The sequence below is a fragment of the Nomascus leucogenys genome, chromosome X (assembly GCF_006542625.1).
Source record: "Nomascus leucogenys isolate Asia chromosome X, Asia_NLE_v1, whole genome shotgun sequence".
NCBI lineage: Eukaryota > Metazoa > Chordata > Mammalia > Primates > Hylobatidae > Nomascus > Nomascus leucogenys.
In genome coordinates, this window is record NC_044406.1 from 109,749,243 (window position 1) to 109,765,528 (window position 16,286).

A 16,286-nucleotide genomic window follows, 5' to 3' on the forward strand; every position below is an offset into this window, starting at 1 on the left:
AAAACCACAATGAGATACCATCTCACGCCAGTTAGAATGATGATCATTAAAAAGTCAGAAAACAACAGATGCTGGCAAGGATGTGGAGAAATGGGAATGCTTTTACACTGTTGTAAATTAGTTCAACCATTGTGAAAGACAGTGTGGTGATTCCTCAAGGATCTAGAACTAGAAATACCATTTGACCCAGCAATCCCATTACTGGGTATATACCCAGAGGATTATAAATCATTCTACTATAAAGACACATGCACACGTATGTTTACTGCAGCACTGTTCACAATAGCAGACTTGGAACCCACCCAAATGCTCATCAATGATAGACTGGATAAAGAAAATGTGTTACATATACACCATGGAATACTATGCAGCCATAAAAATGGATGAGTTCATGTCCTTCGCAGGGACATGGATGAAGCTGGAAACCACCATTCTCAGCAAACTAACACAGGAACAGAAAACCAAACACCGCATGTTCTCATTCGTAAGTGGAAGTTGAACAATTAGAACACAAGGACACAGGGAGGGGAACATCACACACAGGTGCCTATAGCGGGGTGGGGGGTTAGGGGAGGGATAGCATTAGGAGAAATACCTAATGTAGATAGATGATGGGTTGACGGGTGCAGCAAACCACCGTGGTACGTGTATACCTATGTAACAAACATGCACATTCTGCACATGTATCCCAGAACTTAAAGTATAATAAATATATATATATATATATTTTATATATATATATACTTGCCTGTGAGCAACTGAATTTTTAAGTTTGAATAGGCAAAGCGCAGTGGCTCACGCCTGTAATCCCAGAACTTTGGGAGGCTGAGACGGGCGGATCACGAGGTCAGGAGTTTGAGACCAGCCTGACCAACATGGTGAAACCCCTTCTCTACTAAAAAAAAATACAAAGATTAGCCGGGCATGGTGGGCACACGCCTGTAATCCCAGCTACTGAGGAGGCTGAGGCAGGAGAATCGCGTGAACCTAGGAGGCAGAGGTTATGGTGAGCTGAGATTGCACCACTGCATGCCAGCCTGGGTGACAGAGCTAGGCTCCACCTCAAAAAAAAAAAAAAAAAGTTTGAATGAAACTAGCCACAATTATGCCTATATAGGCCATTAGCTGAATGGCCCAAAACAAGTTCCAAAATTGCCCTATAAAGCCACAGTAGCTGATCGGTCTGCAAAACAGTACAGGACACACAAAAAATATATAGGTTTATAGGTTTATTAGGAGGAAGGTTTTTGGAGTCATGGAATAAATGGAAAAGTTGTAGATATAACTAGATAATTTTTTATTACTAATGACCTATTTTTCATATATCCCTGCGCCTTGAACATTTCAAACACTACTCAGGATTATGTCTCAGAAGAGAGAGGAAAAAAACACAAGATTTTTGAAAAGACTGGAACCTGAAACTGTGTGAATTAAAACACTATTTTCAACTTCCTCCTTCTTCTCATTCTTACTACAATTTATTTAGTACTCACTATGTGCCACGTACAGACTAAAACGTTTGCATTTATTTCTTAAAACTACTCTATGAAAAATCTTGGGCTTTAAGCTACATAACCAAGACAGATTTTCAATTTTGAAAACAAATAAGTGGAATGAAGCAGAATCAGACTCCCCCTCCTGTAACAGCTGATAAAAAAAAAAAAAGTAGTAAACAACAGCCTCAAAGTTCTAAAGCATTTGGTTTATAAACTACAGTTTTGGAACTACTGGTCTAAGGCACATTCTCCTCCTTGCAATCCAAATTTTTATTATGAAAAATTTCAAATTACATAAAAACTGAAAGGATAGTATACTAAACACCTATATATACCTACCTGCTAAATTTAACAATTAACATTTTGCCCTTTTTTGGCAGACCAAAAAAATTTGCAGGCATGACACGTTTCTCAAAATAATTCAGGATGTCTCCTAAGAACAAGGACATGCCTCCATATTAACACAAGATCACTATCTCACCTATTTCCTAATGCCATCTAATACCCAGTCTGGAGTATATTCTGCCTGCCTAATTTCAGGTTTTACTAAGCTTTATTTGTAAATCAATTTATAGCACTTTGGCTTTTACCAAGGGCCAACGTAGGAAATAGCCACATAAACAGTCTTTCTAGACAAATTAATTACAATGGCAGAGTAAAACATAAACACAGAATCTCTCTCCCCCTATTCCTAACACAATAAATAAAATATATTTTATTTATAAGAATTGCTTGAACTCGGAAGGCGGAGGTTGCAGTGAACTGAGATTGCACCACTGCACTCCAGCCTGGCGACAGAGCAAGACTCTGTCTGAAAAAAAAAAAAAAAAGGAACTTAATGGCTGGGCACGGTGGCTCATGCCTGTAATCCCAGCATTTTGGGAGGCCGAGGTGGGCAGATCACCTGAGGTCAGGAGTTCCAGACCAGCCTGGCAAACATGGAGAAACCTCGTCTGTACTAAAAGTACAAAAATTAGCTCGGTGTGGTGGCGGACACCTGTAATCCCAGCTACTGAGAAGGCGGAGGCAGGAGAATAGCTTGAACCCAGGAAGCAGAGGCTGCAGTGAGCAGAGATCGTGCCACTGCACTCCAGCCTGGGCAACAAGAGCGAGACTCCGTCTAAAAAAAAAAAAAAGAGAGAGAGAGAGAGAGGAACTTATGCTATTTACTTCTAGGAGGGAAAAAAGACAAACAAGATTCTGTGACTGGCTGGGTATGGCATTTGACACCTGTAATCTCAGCACTTTGGGAGGCCAAGGCAGGTGAATCACTCGAGGCCAGGAGTTCTAGACCAGCCTAGCCAACATGGCGAAACCCCGTCTCTACTAAAAATATAAAAAATTAGCCAGGCATGGTGGCACGTGCCTGTAATCACAGCTACTCAGGAGGCTAAGGCATGAGAATTGCTTGAACCCAGAAGGCGGCGGTTGCAGTAAGCCAAGGTCACTCCACTGCACTCCAGCCTAAGTGACAGAGCAAAACTCTGTCTCAAAAAAACAAAAGGTGGGGAGCCGGGCGTGGTGGCTCATGCCTGTAATTCCAGCACTTTGGGAGGCCGAGGTGGGTAGATCATCTAAGGTCAGGAGTTCAAAACTAGCCTGGCCAACAAGGTGAAATCTCATCTCTACTAAAAATAGAAAAATTAGCTGGGTGTGGTGGCGCATGCTTATAGTCCCAGTTACTAGAGAGGCTGAGGCAGGAGAACTGCTTGAACCCAGGGGGCAGAGGTTGCAGTGAGCCAAGATCATGCCATTGCACTCCAGCCTGGGTGACAAAAGCAAAATTCCACCTCAAAAAAAAGGGTATGGGGCAATATAAGCAGAGATATGGAAATTTTAAGAAAAAAATCAAAAAGAAATCCTACAGATCAAAAACACTGTAACAGAATGAAGAATGCCTTTGATGGGCTTATTGGGAGATAACGCGGCTAAGGAAAAAATTCTGAGCTTGAGGATATCTCCATAGAAGCCTGCAAAACTGAAAAGCAAAGAGAAAAAAGTCTGATAAAAGGCAGAACAGAATATCCAAGAACCGTAGGACTAAAAAACTATAACATATGCATAATGGAAATAACAGAAGAAAGGAAGGAAGAGAAGAAATATTTGAAGCAATGATGACAGAATTTCCCCAAACTAGTATCAGGCACCAAACCACAGATTCAGGAAACTCAGAAAACACCAAGTAAGACAGATGCAAAGAGTAAATAAATAAATAAATAAATAATAAAACAAAATAAACTACACTTGGGCATATCACGTTATAACTACAGAAAATCAAAGAAAAAGAAAAAATCCTAAAAGACGCTGGGTGTGGGGGAGAACACCTTGCTTATAGAGAAACAAGGATAAGAATTAAAAACATTTCTCCTCAGAAACTATGCAAGCAGAGTGGAGTGAAAGATTTAAAGTGTTAAGATAAAAAAAAAATTAAAAAAAAAAACCTAGAATTCTGGACCCTGTGAAATTATACTTTAAATGTAAAGGAGAAATAAAGACTTTCTCAGACAAAAACTGAGGGAATTTGTTGCCAGTAGCCCTGCCTTGCAAGAAATACTAAGTAAGTTCTTTAGGGAGAAAGAAAATAATATAGGTCAGAAACTTGGATATACATAAACAAAAAAAGAAACACTGAATTAAGATTAAGTGAAGGTAAAATGTTTATTTTTCTTATGCTTAACTAATATAACAAAACTAACAGTTTGTTCAAAATAATAATAGCAACAATGTATTTGATTACATATGCATATGCATGCGTGTGTGTGTGTGTGTGTGTGTGTGTGTGTGTGTGTATGTGTGCATAAGCAAATGAATGACTTCAGTGATGCAAGGGTCAGGAGGAAAGAATTAGGATTATGCTGTTATTGTAAGGTACTCACACTACCCATGAAGCAAAATAGTGTGTTTGAAAGTGGACTTGGATCAATTGTAAATGTACATTGCAAACTGTGGGGTAATCACTAAAAAACTTAACCAAAAATGGGCCAGAAAGGGCAGGAAAAGAGTGGAAAACAAAAACAGGAACAAAAAACGGGGCAAAAACTAAAAAAGAATAAGAAAAATGGTAGATATTAATATTAATCCAAACATATCAATTACTTTGAACACTGATCATCTAAATGCACCAATTAAAATACATAGACTGTCAGAGTAGATCAAAAACCTAGGTCCACACAAAAACTTGTACAAAGGTGCTTACAGCAGCTTTATTCTTGATTGCCAAAACTTGGAAGCAACCAACATGTCGTTCAGTAAGTGAATGGATAAACTGTGATACATGCAGACAATGAAATATTATTCAGTGCTAAAAAGAAATGAGCTATCAAGCCATGAAAAGACATAGAGGAAACCTAAATGTGTATAATTTTACTAAGTGAAAGAAAACAATCTGAAAAGGCTACATACTGTATGATTCCAACTATATGCCTTTCTGGAAAAGGCAAAACCATGCAGACAATGAAAAGCTCAGTGGTTGCCAGGGGTTGTGGCGAGAGAGGGATAAATGAGCAGGGCAGTGATAATATTCTATACATTTGACGAGATCCCTAGTATGTACAACACAAAGCAAACCCTGATGTAAACTATGGACATTGGGTGATGTGTCAATGTGGATTCATCCCTGTAACAAATGTACCACTCTGGTGGGAGATGTTGATTACCAGGGAGGCTATGCACATATGGGAACAGGGGCTATATAGCAAATCTTTGTGCCTTCCTCTGGATTTTGCTGTGAACCTAAAACTGCTCTAAAAAATAAAGTCTAAAAAATGTATAGGTGCTATCAAAAACATTTGAGTATGTCAGGTGAGCATGTTAGTGCTCTATAATTACAGAAAACGTTATTATAGCAAAATGTGTCCTTTTATATGAAACAATTCTAGAACCACCACACTCCTCCACTGCTTAAGCCTAGAACAAGAATCCTCAAGGTTTGGTCTTTGGGCTGGGAGCATCAACATCACAGGAGAACTTATTAGAAATGCAAATTCTAAGGTCTCATCTCAAGACCTACTGAATCAAAAACTCCAAGGATGGGGCCCAACAATCTATTTTAACAAGTACTCGGCCGGGCGCAGTGGCTCACACCTGTAATCCCAGCACTTTGGGAGGCCAAGGCGGGCAGATCACAAGGTCAAGAGATCAAGACCATTCTGGCCAATATGGTGAAACCCCGTCTCTACTAAAAGTACAAAAATTAGCTGGGCACGGTGGCACATGCCTGTAGTCCCAGCTACTTGGCAGGCTGAGGCAGGAGAATCGCTTGAGCCTGGGAGGCGGAAGTTGCAGCAAGCCATGGTTGCGCCACTGCACTCCAGCCTGGCAACAGAGGGAGACTCCGTCTCAAAAAAAAAAAAAAAAAAAAAAAAAAACAAGCCCTCTGGGTGATTACGACGCATGCTGAAGTTTGAGAATCACTGTACTAGGAGTTAGTCCTATATACTACATACCTCAAATTTAAGAAACATATATACACATAATCAGAGAAATAAATTACAAATAACTATAGGGCTGGAAGATAATTCTGTTAAGTGATATCTGGTATAAGTATATAAGCATCTTTTTAAAAATATACATAATTTGTATATAAAAGCAACCCTAAGCTTATAAATGAGATTTGTTAAAGAAGTGTAATTGTAAATACATTATTTGGAACGAAGGTCATATTCACCCTTTAGAAGCAATCTTAAAAATCCTGCTTGAATTCCAAGCTAGACAACAAAAGCCTTTTAAACACAGAACAAATGATTTGTCACAGCAAAATCTTTTATGGGTAAAAACAGATCAAAATTCTAACTCAGATAACTGTAAAGATTCACTTTTCCATCACAAACCTAGTAATGAGAAAATGTAGATTTCTTCTTACACTGGTCTCTATAGTCAAAATTAACATTTTTCTCTTCCCTTCTCTGCAAGAATAGACTGGAGTTAAATGCAGGAACCTGGTACAACTAGGGCAGAACCGGTATACAGGATGAATGCAATGGAGAAGGCAAGAGGGGAAGTGTGACAGCTCTACCAAGTGTGTATCTTGGTAATAATATTGTATATGGTTATGTACAGGACTTCCATGAGTTGAAGGTTTGGTCTCCTGCTCACAAGGTTGATATTTGTAACCAAAGAATTTCAGAACAAGAGATCTGAACATTAAGATTTTCAAGTTAAAAGAGCAGCATTAGGTAGGTGAAAGCATGAGTAGAAACAGTCTGTTTATATAGTCTCAAAGTGTTTTATCTTCCCACAAGACATATATTAATAACAAAGGGAAAAATAGTAACTGTATAGTGGAGAAACCTGGCAGAGATCACCTTAACCAAATGATAAAGTTAACATCACCAGCAATGGAACAAAGTGACTTCACGTGCACCTGATATGATGCACTGGAAAAAATACAGCCCTTTTGTTTCTTGAGCAGGCACTAGCTAACATGAATCATCCTTTTCAGACAATAAAAATCAAGAATGAAACGTTATTTTACTTCCTTTCTAAATTTCTTTAAATTTTTTACTGGTACAAATATTTGTACATATTTGTGGGGTACATGTGATAATTTGTTACAAGCAATCCCATTACTGGGTATTTATCCAAAGGAAAAGTAATCAATATATCAAAAGAATACCTGCACTCTCATGTTTATTGGAACACTATTCACAATAGCAAAGCTATGGAATCAACCTGTTAAGTGCCCATCAATTGATGGATGAATAAAGAAAATGTGGTATATATATATACAATGGAATACTATTCGGCCATAAAAAAAGAATGAAATCATATCATTTGCAGCAATGTGGATGGAACTAAAGGTCTTTATGTTAAGTGAAATAAGCCAGGCACAGAAAGACAAATATCATATGTTCTCACTCGTGTGAAAGCTAAAAAAGTGGTCTCATGGCCGGGCACAGTGGCTCACGCCTATAATTCCAGCATTTTGGCAGGCAGAGAAGGGCAGATCACCTGGGTCAGGAGTTCGAGACCAGCATGGCAAACATGGTGAAACCCCATCTTTACTAAAAATACAAAAATTAGTTGGGCGTGGTGGCGGGCACCTGTAATCCCAGCTGCTCGGGAGGCTGAAGCAGGAGAATTGCTTGAACCCGGGAGGCGGAGGTTGCAGTGAGCCGAGATCGCGCCATTGCACTTCGGCCTGGGCGACAAGAGCGAAACTCCATCTCAAAAACAAAACAAAACAAAACAAACAAAAAAACCCAAAAAAACAAAAAAGTGGTCTCATGGAGGGAGAGGATAGAATGACAGATAACAGAGGCTGGGGGTGGGGGGGAATAAACAGAGGTTGATTAATAGGTACAAATATGCAGTTAGATCGATGGAATGAATTCCAATGTTCAATAGCAGAGTAGGGTGACTACAGTTAACAACAATGTATTATATATTTCAAAATAGCCAGAACAGAGGACTTAGAATGTTCCCAACATTTAGAAATGATATACTTCCATTTCATATGAATATTATATAATAAACAATATATAGTAATAATTACTTAACAGATTTCTTTAGAGTACCTTTACATAATGTAAATTTGTGAGCATTAAAAACAACCTACCTAGGCAACATAGGGAGACTCTGTCTCTACAAATATTTAAAAAATTAGCCAGGCATGGCGCATGCACCTGTGGTCCCAGCTACTTGGGCTGCTGAGGCGGGAAGATCCCTTCAGCCTGAGAGATCAAGGCTGCAGTGACCCATGGTGGTGCCACTTACACTCCAGCCTTCATGACAGAGTGCAATCCTATCTCAAAAACAAACAAAAAAAAAATCTACCAGCTAAGTATAAAAAGCCAAGTCAAATATTTCAGATGTCAAGAAATTAATATACAATAGCCATTAGTATTTCTATACAGTTGCTGTTGTCTAAAATTCAAATTAGATATAATTGCCAAACACTGAAGACACCCTGCATTTGTGCTTTTTAACAATGTCTAGATGGTTTTTATAGTTGTCATGTTTCACAACTTTAAAGAAATTATGTATAATTCTTTTCAGCTTTAAAACCTTGGGCTGGGCAAAGATTTCTTAGAGCATGAAAAGCAAACCATAAAAGAAAAATACTGGCCAGGCGCGGTGGCTCACGCCTGTAATCCCAGCACTTTGGGAGGCTGAGGCAGGCGGATCACGAGGTCAGGAGATCGAGACCACCCTGGCTAACACGGTGAAACCCCGTCTCTACTAAAAATACAAAAAAAATTAGCCGGGCATGGTGGCGGGCACCTGTAGTCCCAGCTACTCGGGAGGCTGAGGCAGGAGAATGGTGTGAACCCAGGAGGCAGAGCTTGCAGTGAGCTGAGATCGCACCACTGGACTCCAGCCTGGGCGACAGAGCGAGACTCCGTCTCAAAAAAAAAAAAAAAAAGAAAGAAAAAGAAAAATACTACTAAATTGGAATTAAACGTTAAAATTCTTTGCTGTCAAAAGATAGTTAACAAAATGAAAAGGCAAATCAGACTAAGAAAAAAATTTCCCAATATCACATATCTGATAAGGCCTTGCATCCAGAATAAAGAACTCTTACAACTCAATAATAAAAAGACAAATAACCCAACTTAAAAATGTGCAAGAGACATGAACAGACATTTCACTAAAGGTAACTATAAATGGCAAATAAGCACATGAAAAGATGATCAACATCCCTAGTCACTGGAACAAAATTAAAAGCTCAGTGAGATACCACTACATACCCACTAGAATGACTAAAACTTAAAAGAGTGACAACACCAAGTGTTGGTGGGAATGTGGAACAATTAGAAGTCTCATACAATAGCTCTTAGGAATGCAAAATGGTACAGATGCTTTGGAACAGTTCGGCAATTTCTTATGAAATTAAACATATACTTACTCATATGACCCATCAATCCCACCCCTGGGGACACAAGGCTTGTGCAAGAATATTGAAAGCAGCTTTATAATAGCCTCCAAGTAGAAACAACCCAAACGTCCATCAACTGGTGGCTACACTCTGGTATGTCTATGTAATAAAATATCACTTAGCAATAAAGGAACTACTGATACATGCAACTTGGATAAATCTCAAAAGCTTGAGTGGAAGAAACTAAACTGAAAAGAGTATATACCATATGATTCCATTTATTAAATAAGATGTAGAAAAAGCAAAACTATAGCGATGGAAAGCCTATCAGAGGTTGCCAGGAACAGCAATGGAAGGAGGGAACTTCTATATCATGATTGTGGTGGTGAACATACAACTGTATGCATTTGTCAAAACTCATCGAATTGTACACTTAAAATTGTAGTTTACTGTATTTAAATTATACCTCAAAGCTGATTTAAAAAAAAAAGCATGAATGGTTATGGTTAGGATAGTAACTAGAATGCAGCATGAGAAAGACTCTAGGTTGCAGGTACTATTCTATTTCTTTTTTTTTTTATATACTTCAAGTTCTAGGGTACATGTGCACAATGTGCAGGTTTGTTACATATGTATACATGTGCCATTTTGGTGTGCTGCACCCATTAACTCGTCATTTACATTAGGTATATCTCTTAATGCTATCCCTCCCCTCTCTCCCCATCCCACAACAGGCCCCAGTGTGTGAAGTTCCCCTTCCTGTGTCCAAGTGTTCTCATTGTTCAATTCCCACCTATGAGTGAGAACATGCGGTGTTTGGTTTTTTGTCCTTGTGATAGTTTGCTCAGAATGATGGTTTCCAGCTTCATCCATGTCCATACAAAGGACATGAACTCATCCTTTTTTATGGCTGCAGAGTATTCCATGGTGTATATGTGCCACATTTTCTTAATCCAGTCTATCATTGATGGACATTTGGGTTGGCTCCAAGTCTTTGCTATTGTGAATAGTGCCGCAATAAATAAACCTGTGCATGTGTCTTTATAGCAGCATGATTTATAAATCTTTGGGTATATACCCAGTAATGGGATTGCTGGATCAAATGGTATTTCTAGTTCTAGATCCTTGAGGAATCGCCACACTGTCTTCCACAAAGATGGATTAAAGACTTAAATGTTAGTCCTAAAACCATAAAAACCCTAGAAGAAAACCTAGGCAATACCATTCAGGACATAGGCATGGGCAAGGACTTCATGTTTAAAACACCAAAAGCAATGGCAACAAAAGCCAAAATTGACAAATGGGATCTAATTAACTAAAGAGCTTCTGCACAGCAAAACAAACTACCATCAGAGTGAACAGGCAGCCTACAGAATGGGAGAAAATTTTTGCAATCTACTCATCTGACAAAGGGCTAATATCCAGAATCTACAAAGAATTCAAACAAATTTAGAAGAAAAAACAAACAACCCCATCAACAAGTGGGTGAAGGATATGAACAGACACTTCTCAAAAGAAGACATTTATGCAGCCAACAGACACATGAAAAAATGCTCATCACTGGGCATCAGAGAAATGCAAATCAAAACCACAATGAGATACCATCTCACACCAGTTAGAATGGCGATCATTAAAAAGTCATAAAACAACAGGTGCTGGAGAGGAGCTGGAGAAATAGGAACACTTTCACACTGTTGGTGGGACTGTAAACTATTTCTTGAGTTGGGTAGTGGACATATGGGTGCTTAGTTTAGGGAAAGTCACTGAGCTGTATTTTTCCATATGTATGTTCTATTTCAATAAAAATCTTACTAAAAGAATAAATAAATAAAAGAATGGGTCCTTAACAGCCTGAGGCTGAAAAGACTTCTTACACATAGCAGCAATGATTGAAAACTACACTCAAGAAAATGACTAGAAGGTAAGCAAAGGAAAAGAATGCTAAGTAACCACTAATTATAAGGGAATTCAAAAAGCGGCCACTTGTCTGAAGTATATTTTCCCATGTGAGGGACTTGACTAATAATCTCGCTAGATTTGGGTTTATATTAATATATACAGTTATGCACCATTTAACAATGTTTCGGTTGATGGACCACATATACGACCAGGGTCATATAACATTATATTAGAGCTAAAAAAATTCCTATTGCCTAGTGATATCACGGCTGTCCTAACATCTTAGTGCAAGGTATTACCTTTTATATGTTTAGATATGTTCAGATACACAGATATTTAACAGTGTATTACAACTGCCCACAGTATTCAGTACAGTAACATTCTGTACAGGTTTGTAGCCTAGGAGTAACGGGCCATACCATATAGCCTAGGTATGTAGTAGGTCATACCATCTAGGCTTGTATAAGTACACTCTCTGATGTTTGCACAATGACGAATCACCTAATGATGCATTTCTCACCTGTCATTAAGCAACACTTGACTGTATATGGTTATGACACACTGGAATTTTCCACAAACCTCACTCAACCCTTTATTAAATGAGGTTCATATTTTTATTTCTAACGATACTCATAACACAAGTATACTCAGAACATTTTCATTTCAAAATTTAGGTTTGTAAGAAAAATCTTACTTACCTCCTTCATAAATGACTTGCCTATGCGCACCACTTTTGCAAATAAAATGGGATCGTGAGAAAGGTGAGGACCAAGGTAACAGAACATATTGAACACGTCTCTCCTCAAATCTTCAAAGCTCTCAGCTTGTTTTGGTGCCCTCTTGTTTTGCAAAGCATTAACAGGTGAGCCTTTAGCACCTTTAGGAACGCCAACTCTATTTTAAAAAGTAAAATAAATAAATAAATAAATAAGTATATAATAAATATAACTATATACACACACAACTACAATACCTACAATTTTAACAAAGTTATCTTAATCAGTGAAATTTCTTCTTGCTCATATTTGCTTTCTACATTTCAACTGTGCCTAACTTTATTACACCAGATAATTCTCAACTGGTAGAAACACATAAAAACAACAGTCATTAGAAAAAAAAAATCAGAGCTCAGAGGAGAATGTTCCAAATTAACTGCTTAATCAGAGAAGTGTGGATTTCAAGGAACATTTCACACACACCATCTGAATCTGTTTTTAAACTTGGCCAGTATAGGCAACTTGGATATGGGAATGGGGAACAAGGGATGGACCTAAGATGCACTGGAAGATGAAACAGAAAAATATGGATATAACAACACTGATTCAAGTCAACTGACATTTCTCAATCTGGATTCCACAACCTAGGATATGTAGAATGTAGTGGTAGGGAAAGTGAGTCATGTAATAAAAGAGGGTCACTTTAGGACACCATACCCAGAGTTCTCACCTGCTCAGCAGGTGTCCCACTGTGGAGTCACAGGGGTCACTCTCTAAGAAGCCTGCATGGCCCACGGCCCATGAAGTGACACTGACGGCAGCAACCAGCAGCTACACAAAAGTCACAAGGCTGAGGCTTTTGAGGCAGGCTCTGATCTATGGGGCTGTAGCCAGAGCTGCTATCAATACTGCTCCTAAGTATCCTGCAAGTAGGCAGAAAGCTAAAGGACTAGATGACACAGTAACTGGGGATGATAAGAGAGGCTAAACTAGTAATTTCCAGAACAGCAGCCTATATGCCAGGAAAGGTAAGGGAATTAGAGAGGCAATGTCCTCACTCAGAGCCACTCAGCCAGGATAGAGAAAAATTACACTAAGAAAAAACCTCAGGAATTCTTTGCCCCTCCCACCCACTGAGAGGAGGAAAAGTCAAAACCAGAAAAATGGAGTTTCAACTCTCAATGGAACAAACCCAACCTAGAAGTCTAACTTGTAGTTTTCAGACTACACTGCAGCACACATTCTAGAACCCCTGGTCTAGACTTTAGAAGACAAGTCACTGATTAATATATATCAGACTGATACACTCTGTGAATAGTTCTTATCTTTTGATAAAAGGTACTAAAATATATGCTTGGTTTGAGGAGATAAGATAAATATAGATTTTGTTGTAGTCCTAAGCTATTTCTACCTCAATGATTAGTAAAATATACAGTTACATACCTTCGGTAGAGAGGCTCAATAGTTATATGAATGAGCTTGCAAATAGCAAGGGCTATTAGCTTGTGTGAAGCTGCATAGTATGGAGGCATCTGATCCATAATGTTCTGTGCATGTTGCCAATCACCAATCTTTAATAAGGCTTCCAACAAGCCAAGTTTTTGGTTATCAGGTGGCTAAAAATGAATAGTCAAAACTAAGATACTCAGGATACAGACATCAAGAAATCTTAATACTTTGTCACTTAAAAAACTGACCTAAGCAACACATCAAAAATATTTGCTATTCATGGGAAATTAAACAATATATTCCTGCAAGTACAATCAAAATTTTTAGCTATTGAAAAAACATCAGGGTCAGGCGCACTGGCTCACACCTATAGTCCCAGGAACGTGGGAGGCTGAGGTAGGCAGATCACTTGAGCTCAGAAGTTTGAGACAAGCCTGGGCAACATGGCGAAATCCCATCTCTACAAAAAATACAAAAATTAGCCAGGTGTGGTGGCGCATGCCTGTAGTCCCAGCTACTCGGGAGGCTAAGGCTGGAGAATTACTTGAGCTCAGGAAGTAGAAGGCTGCAATGAGCTGTAATCATGCCACTGCACTCCAGCCCGGGTGAAAGAGTGAGACCCTGTCTCAAAAATAACAATAAATAAATAAAAAAAAAAACAGACACAGGCATTACAGTTTATAGACTTGGAATTAAGTTCTACTTAATGTTATATCGTGCCACAGGAAACCAGAATTCATCATCTCTGAGAATCCCTTTAGGATTTGAGGGCCACTAATACACAGAGGACAATTAAAGTCAATACATCTTGTGATTTTACTTAGAAAACATTTTGAAATTTATACAAGAAAAAAAATGACAGCTTCTCTTAAAAAGGAGCCATTCAGATTAAAAATAAAACCACTGTAGCAAATGATCCAGAAAATGAGATTTCAGCAAAATGAAAACTAAGAAATTATTCTTCCATAAACGACTATTTAGAAGTTAAATTTCATAATTCAAAATCCAGAAGATAGTGTTAATTTTACTAGAATGAATTACATACCTTCTCTACCTTCTCCTCTTCTTTTTCCTTTTCTTTCTCTCGCTCATCCATTTTTTCAGAAGACAACACAACCATCGTAAGCTTTCTAACAATTTGCTTAGCTTCCGCAATTTCTCGTTTGTGTTCATCCATAATGCAATTATCAGCTGGAAGAAGCTAAAAATGGTACATTAAAATTTCATAAAACAGCTAATACCAACTACTTGTTCATATAAAAAGGAAACACTATTCTCAACTGATAAAACTATAAATAAGAAGTCTAACTTATTCGTGACCATTTGCCTTCTAAGTAAATTTCAGTTATTTTCTTATAATTTGACAGAATTAAGTACCTGAATTCTGTACCCCTTTTAAAACCAACTCGCAGCTCAAAGTTTCACATCTTCTGTCTGACAGAGTCCCTAAATTAATATAATACCACAACAGTGATGTTTTCCATTGAATTCATTAGTTTACCCAAGAAAATATATAGCAGTTCCATTAAAAACATTACAAATTTCCCCATTAAAGGCTAAACTCCAAATTAAATAAAGCATTGCAATATGGATCCAATTTGCGAAAGGTGAGCTACTGAATAACACAAAGGGATAAATTTAAATCATCTAAATGAAAAATTTCAAGTAGAAAAATTATTAGTAACTTGACATCTCACTTTTTCTAGGAGCTTATTTAAGTCACAAGCTAGTTACTAGTTTATTGCAAAAGAAAAAGTACTATGTGCATAGTCAACCCTCCATTATGAAAAAGGCTCAAGTATCTCAAGTACAGTCACCTTGTATGAGTAGAAGATGATTAATGTAGACATTTATAAAATAACCCTAACACAAAGAAAACTTCAGGCAACAAATTACTTAGTAGTTTCTGCTAGTCACTATGATAAGCTATAAAAGAAGTGTTCCTGCCCCCTAGAAATGCATAATCTATTCCATTAACTAGGTTTAATGTAAACAGTAAATGAAAATAATAATGAAATATTAAACATTATAGATTTCATTCCATTTATCAAAAAAAAAAAAAAGGAGGGAGGGAGAGAGAAAAGTCACTATGGACCAGTGCAAGGAAGTAAGCAAGACTTTTTCTCATTCTGTATGTTCTCCCCTGGCAATTAAACACATTTTTATTGCTATACTTATACACCTGGCACAGGTCCTCTTGTTTTATTTTTTACTTTTTTTTTTTTTTTTGAGACAGTTTTGCTCATTGCCCAGGCTGGAGTGAAATGGCACGATCTCGGCCCACCGCAATCTCTGCCTCCTAGCTTCAGGCAATTCTGCCTCGGCCTGTCGAGTAGCTGAGATTACAGGCGTGCGCCACCACCCCTGGGTGATTTTGTACTTTTAGTAGAGATGGGATTTCAGCATGTTGGTCAGGCTGGTCTCGAACTCCTGACCTCAGATGATCTGCCCGCCTTGGCCTCCCAAAGTGTTGGGATCAGCAGTGTGAGCCACCGCGCCCAGCCATAGGTCCTTATCTTTTACCCAGACAATTACAACTCCCACTAATGGGCAAACTGTTTCTTCTTATAGTTCTCTCAACTTTTATTTCTGTGTATTTTGAGAATATGTCATTAGATACATGTAAAGTTAGAACAGTTTTATCTTCCTAGTGAGCACAATCTTCACAATCTTGTTATTATGAAGTGGCCCTCTTTATCTCCTTCTGCCAAAAAGTCTATTTTGTCCAACAATAGTAAGTTTGCTGATATATTTTCTCATCCTTTTACCATCAACATTTCATTATCCTTAAGTTTAAGCTGTTTCTCATATAAACAATAAACTCATTTTTAATTCCATTTGACAATCTTTGTCATATTAACAGGACCACTTAGTCTGCTTACATTTACTGCTAAATGCAATCATGAGTAA

At 38.1% G+C, this 16,286-nt stretch overlaps 1 protein-coding gene across 8 annotated transcripts in view; it reads right to left on the reverse strand.

Annotated features, from left to right (window-relative positions):
- The window catches only part of THOC2 (THO complex 2), a 135,633-nt gene that overhangs the window by 55,729 nt on the left and 63,618 nt on the right, over nucleotides 1-16,286 (reverse strand). For all 8 annotated transcript variants that reach the window (XM_030806599.1, XM_030806595.1, XM_030806596.1 and 5 more), the window contains exons 10-12: nucleotides 14,422-14,577; nucleotides 13,371-13,543; nucleotides 11,910-12,105 (exon numbers count right to left, since the gene is read on the reverse strand). In XM_030806599.1, the coding sequence (XP_030662459.1) occupies nucleotides 11,910-12,105; nucleotides 13,371-13,543; nucleotides 14,422-14,577 (525 nt within the window). The remainder of the gene's footprint in view (nucleotides 1-11,909; nucleotides 12,106-13,370; nucleotides 13,544-14,421; nucleotides 14,578-16,286) is intronic.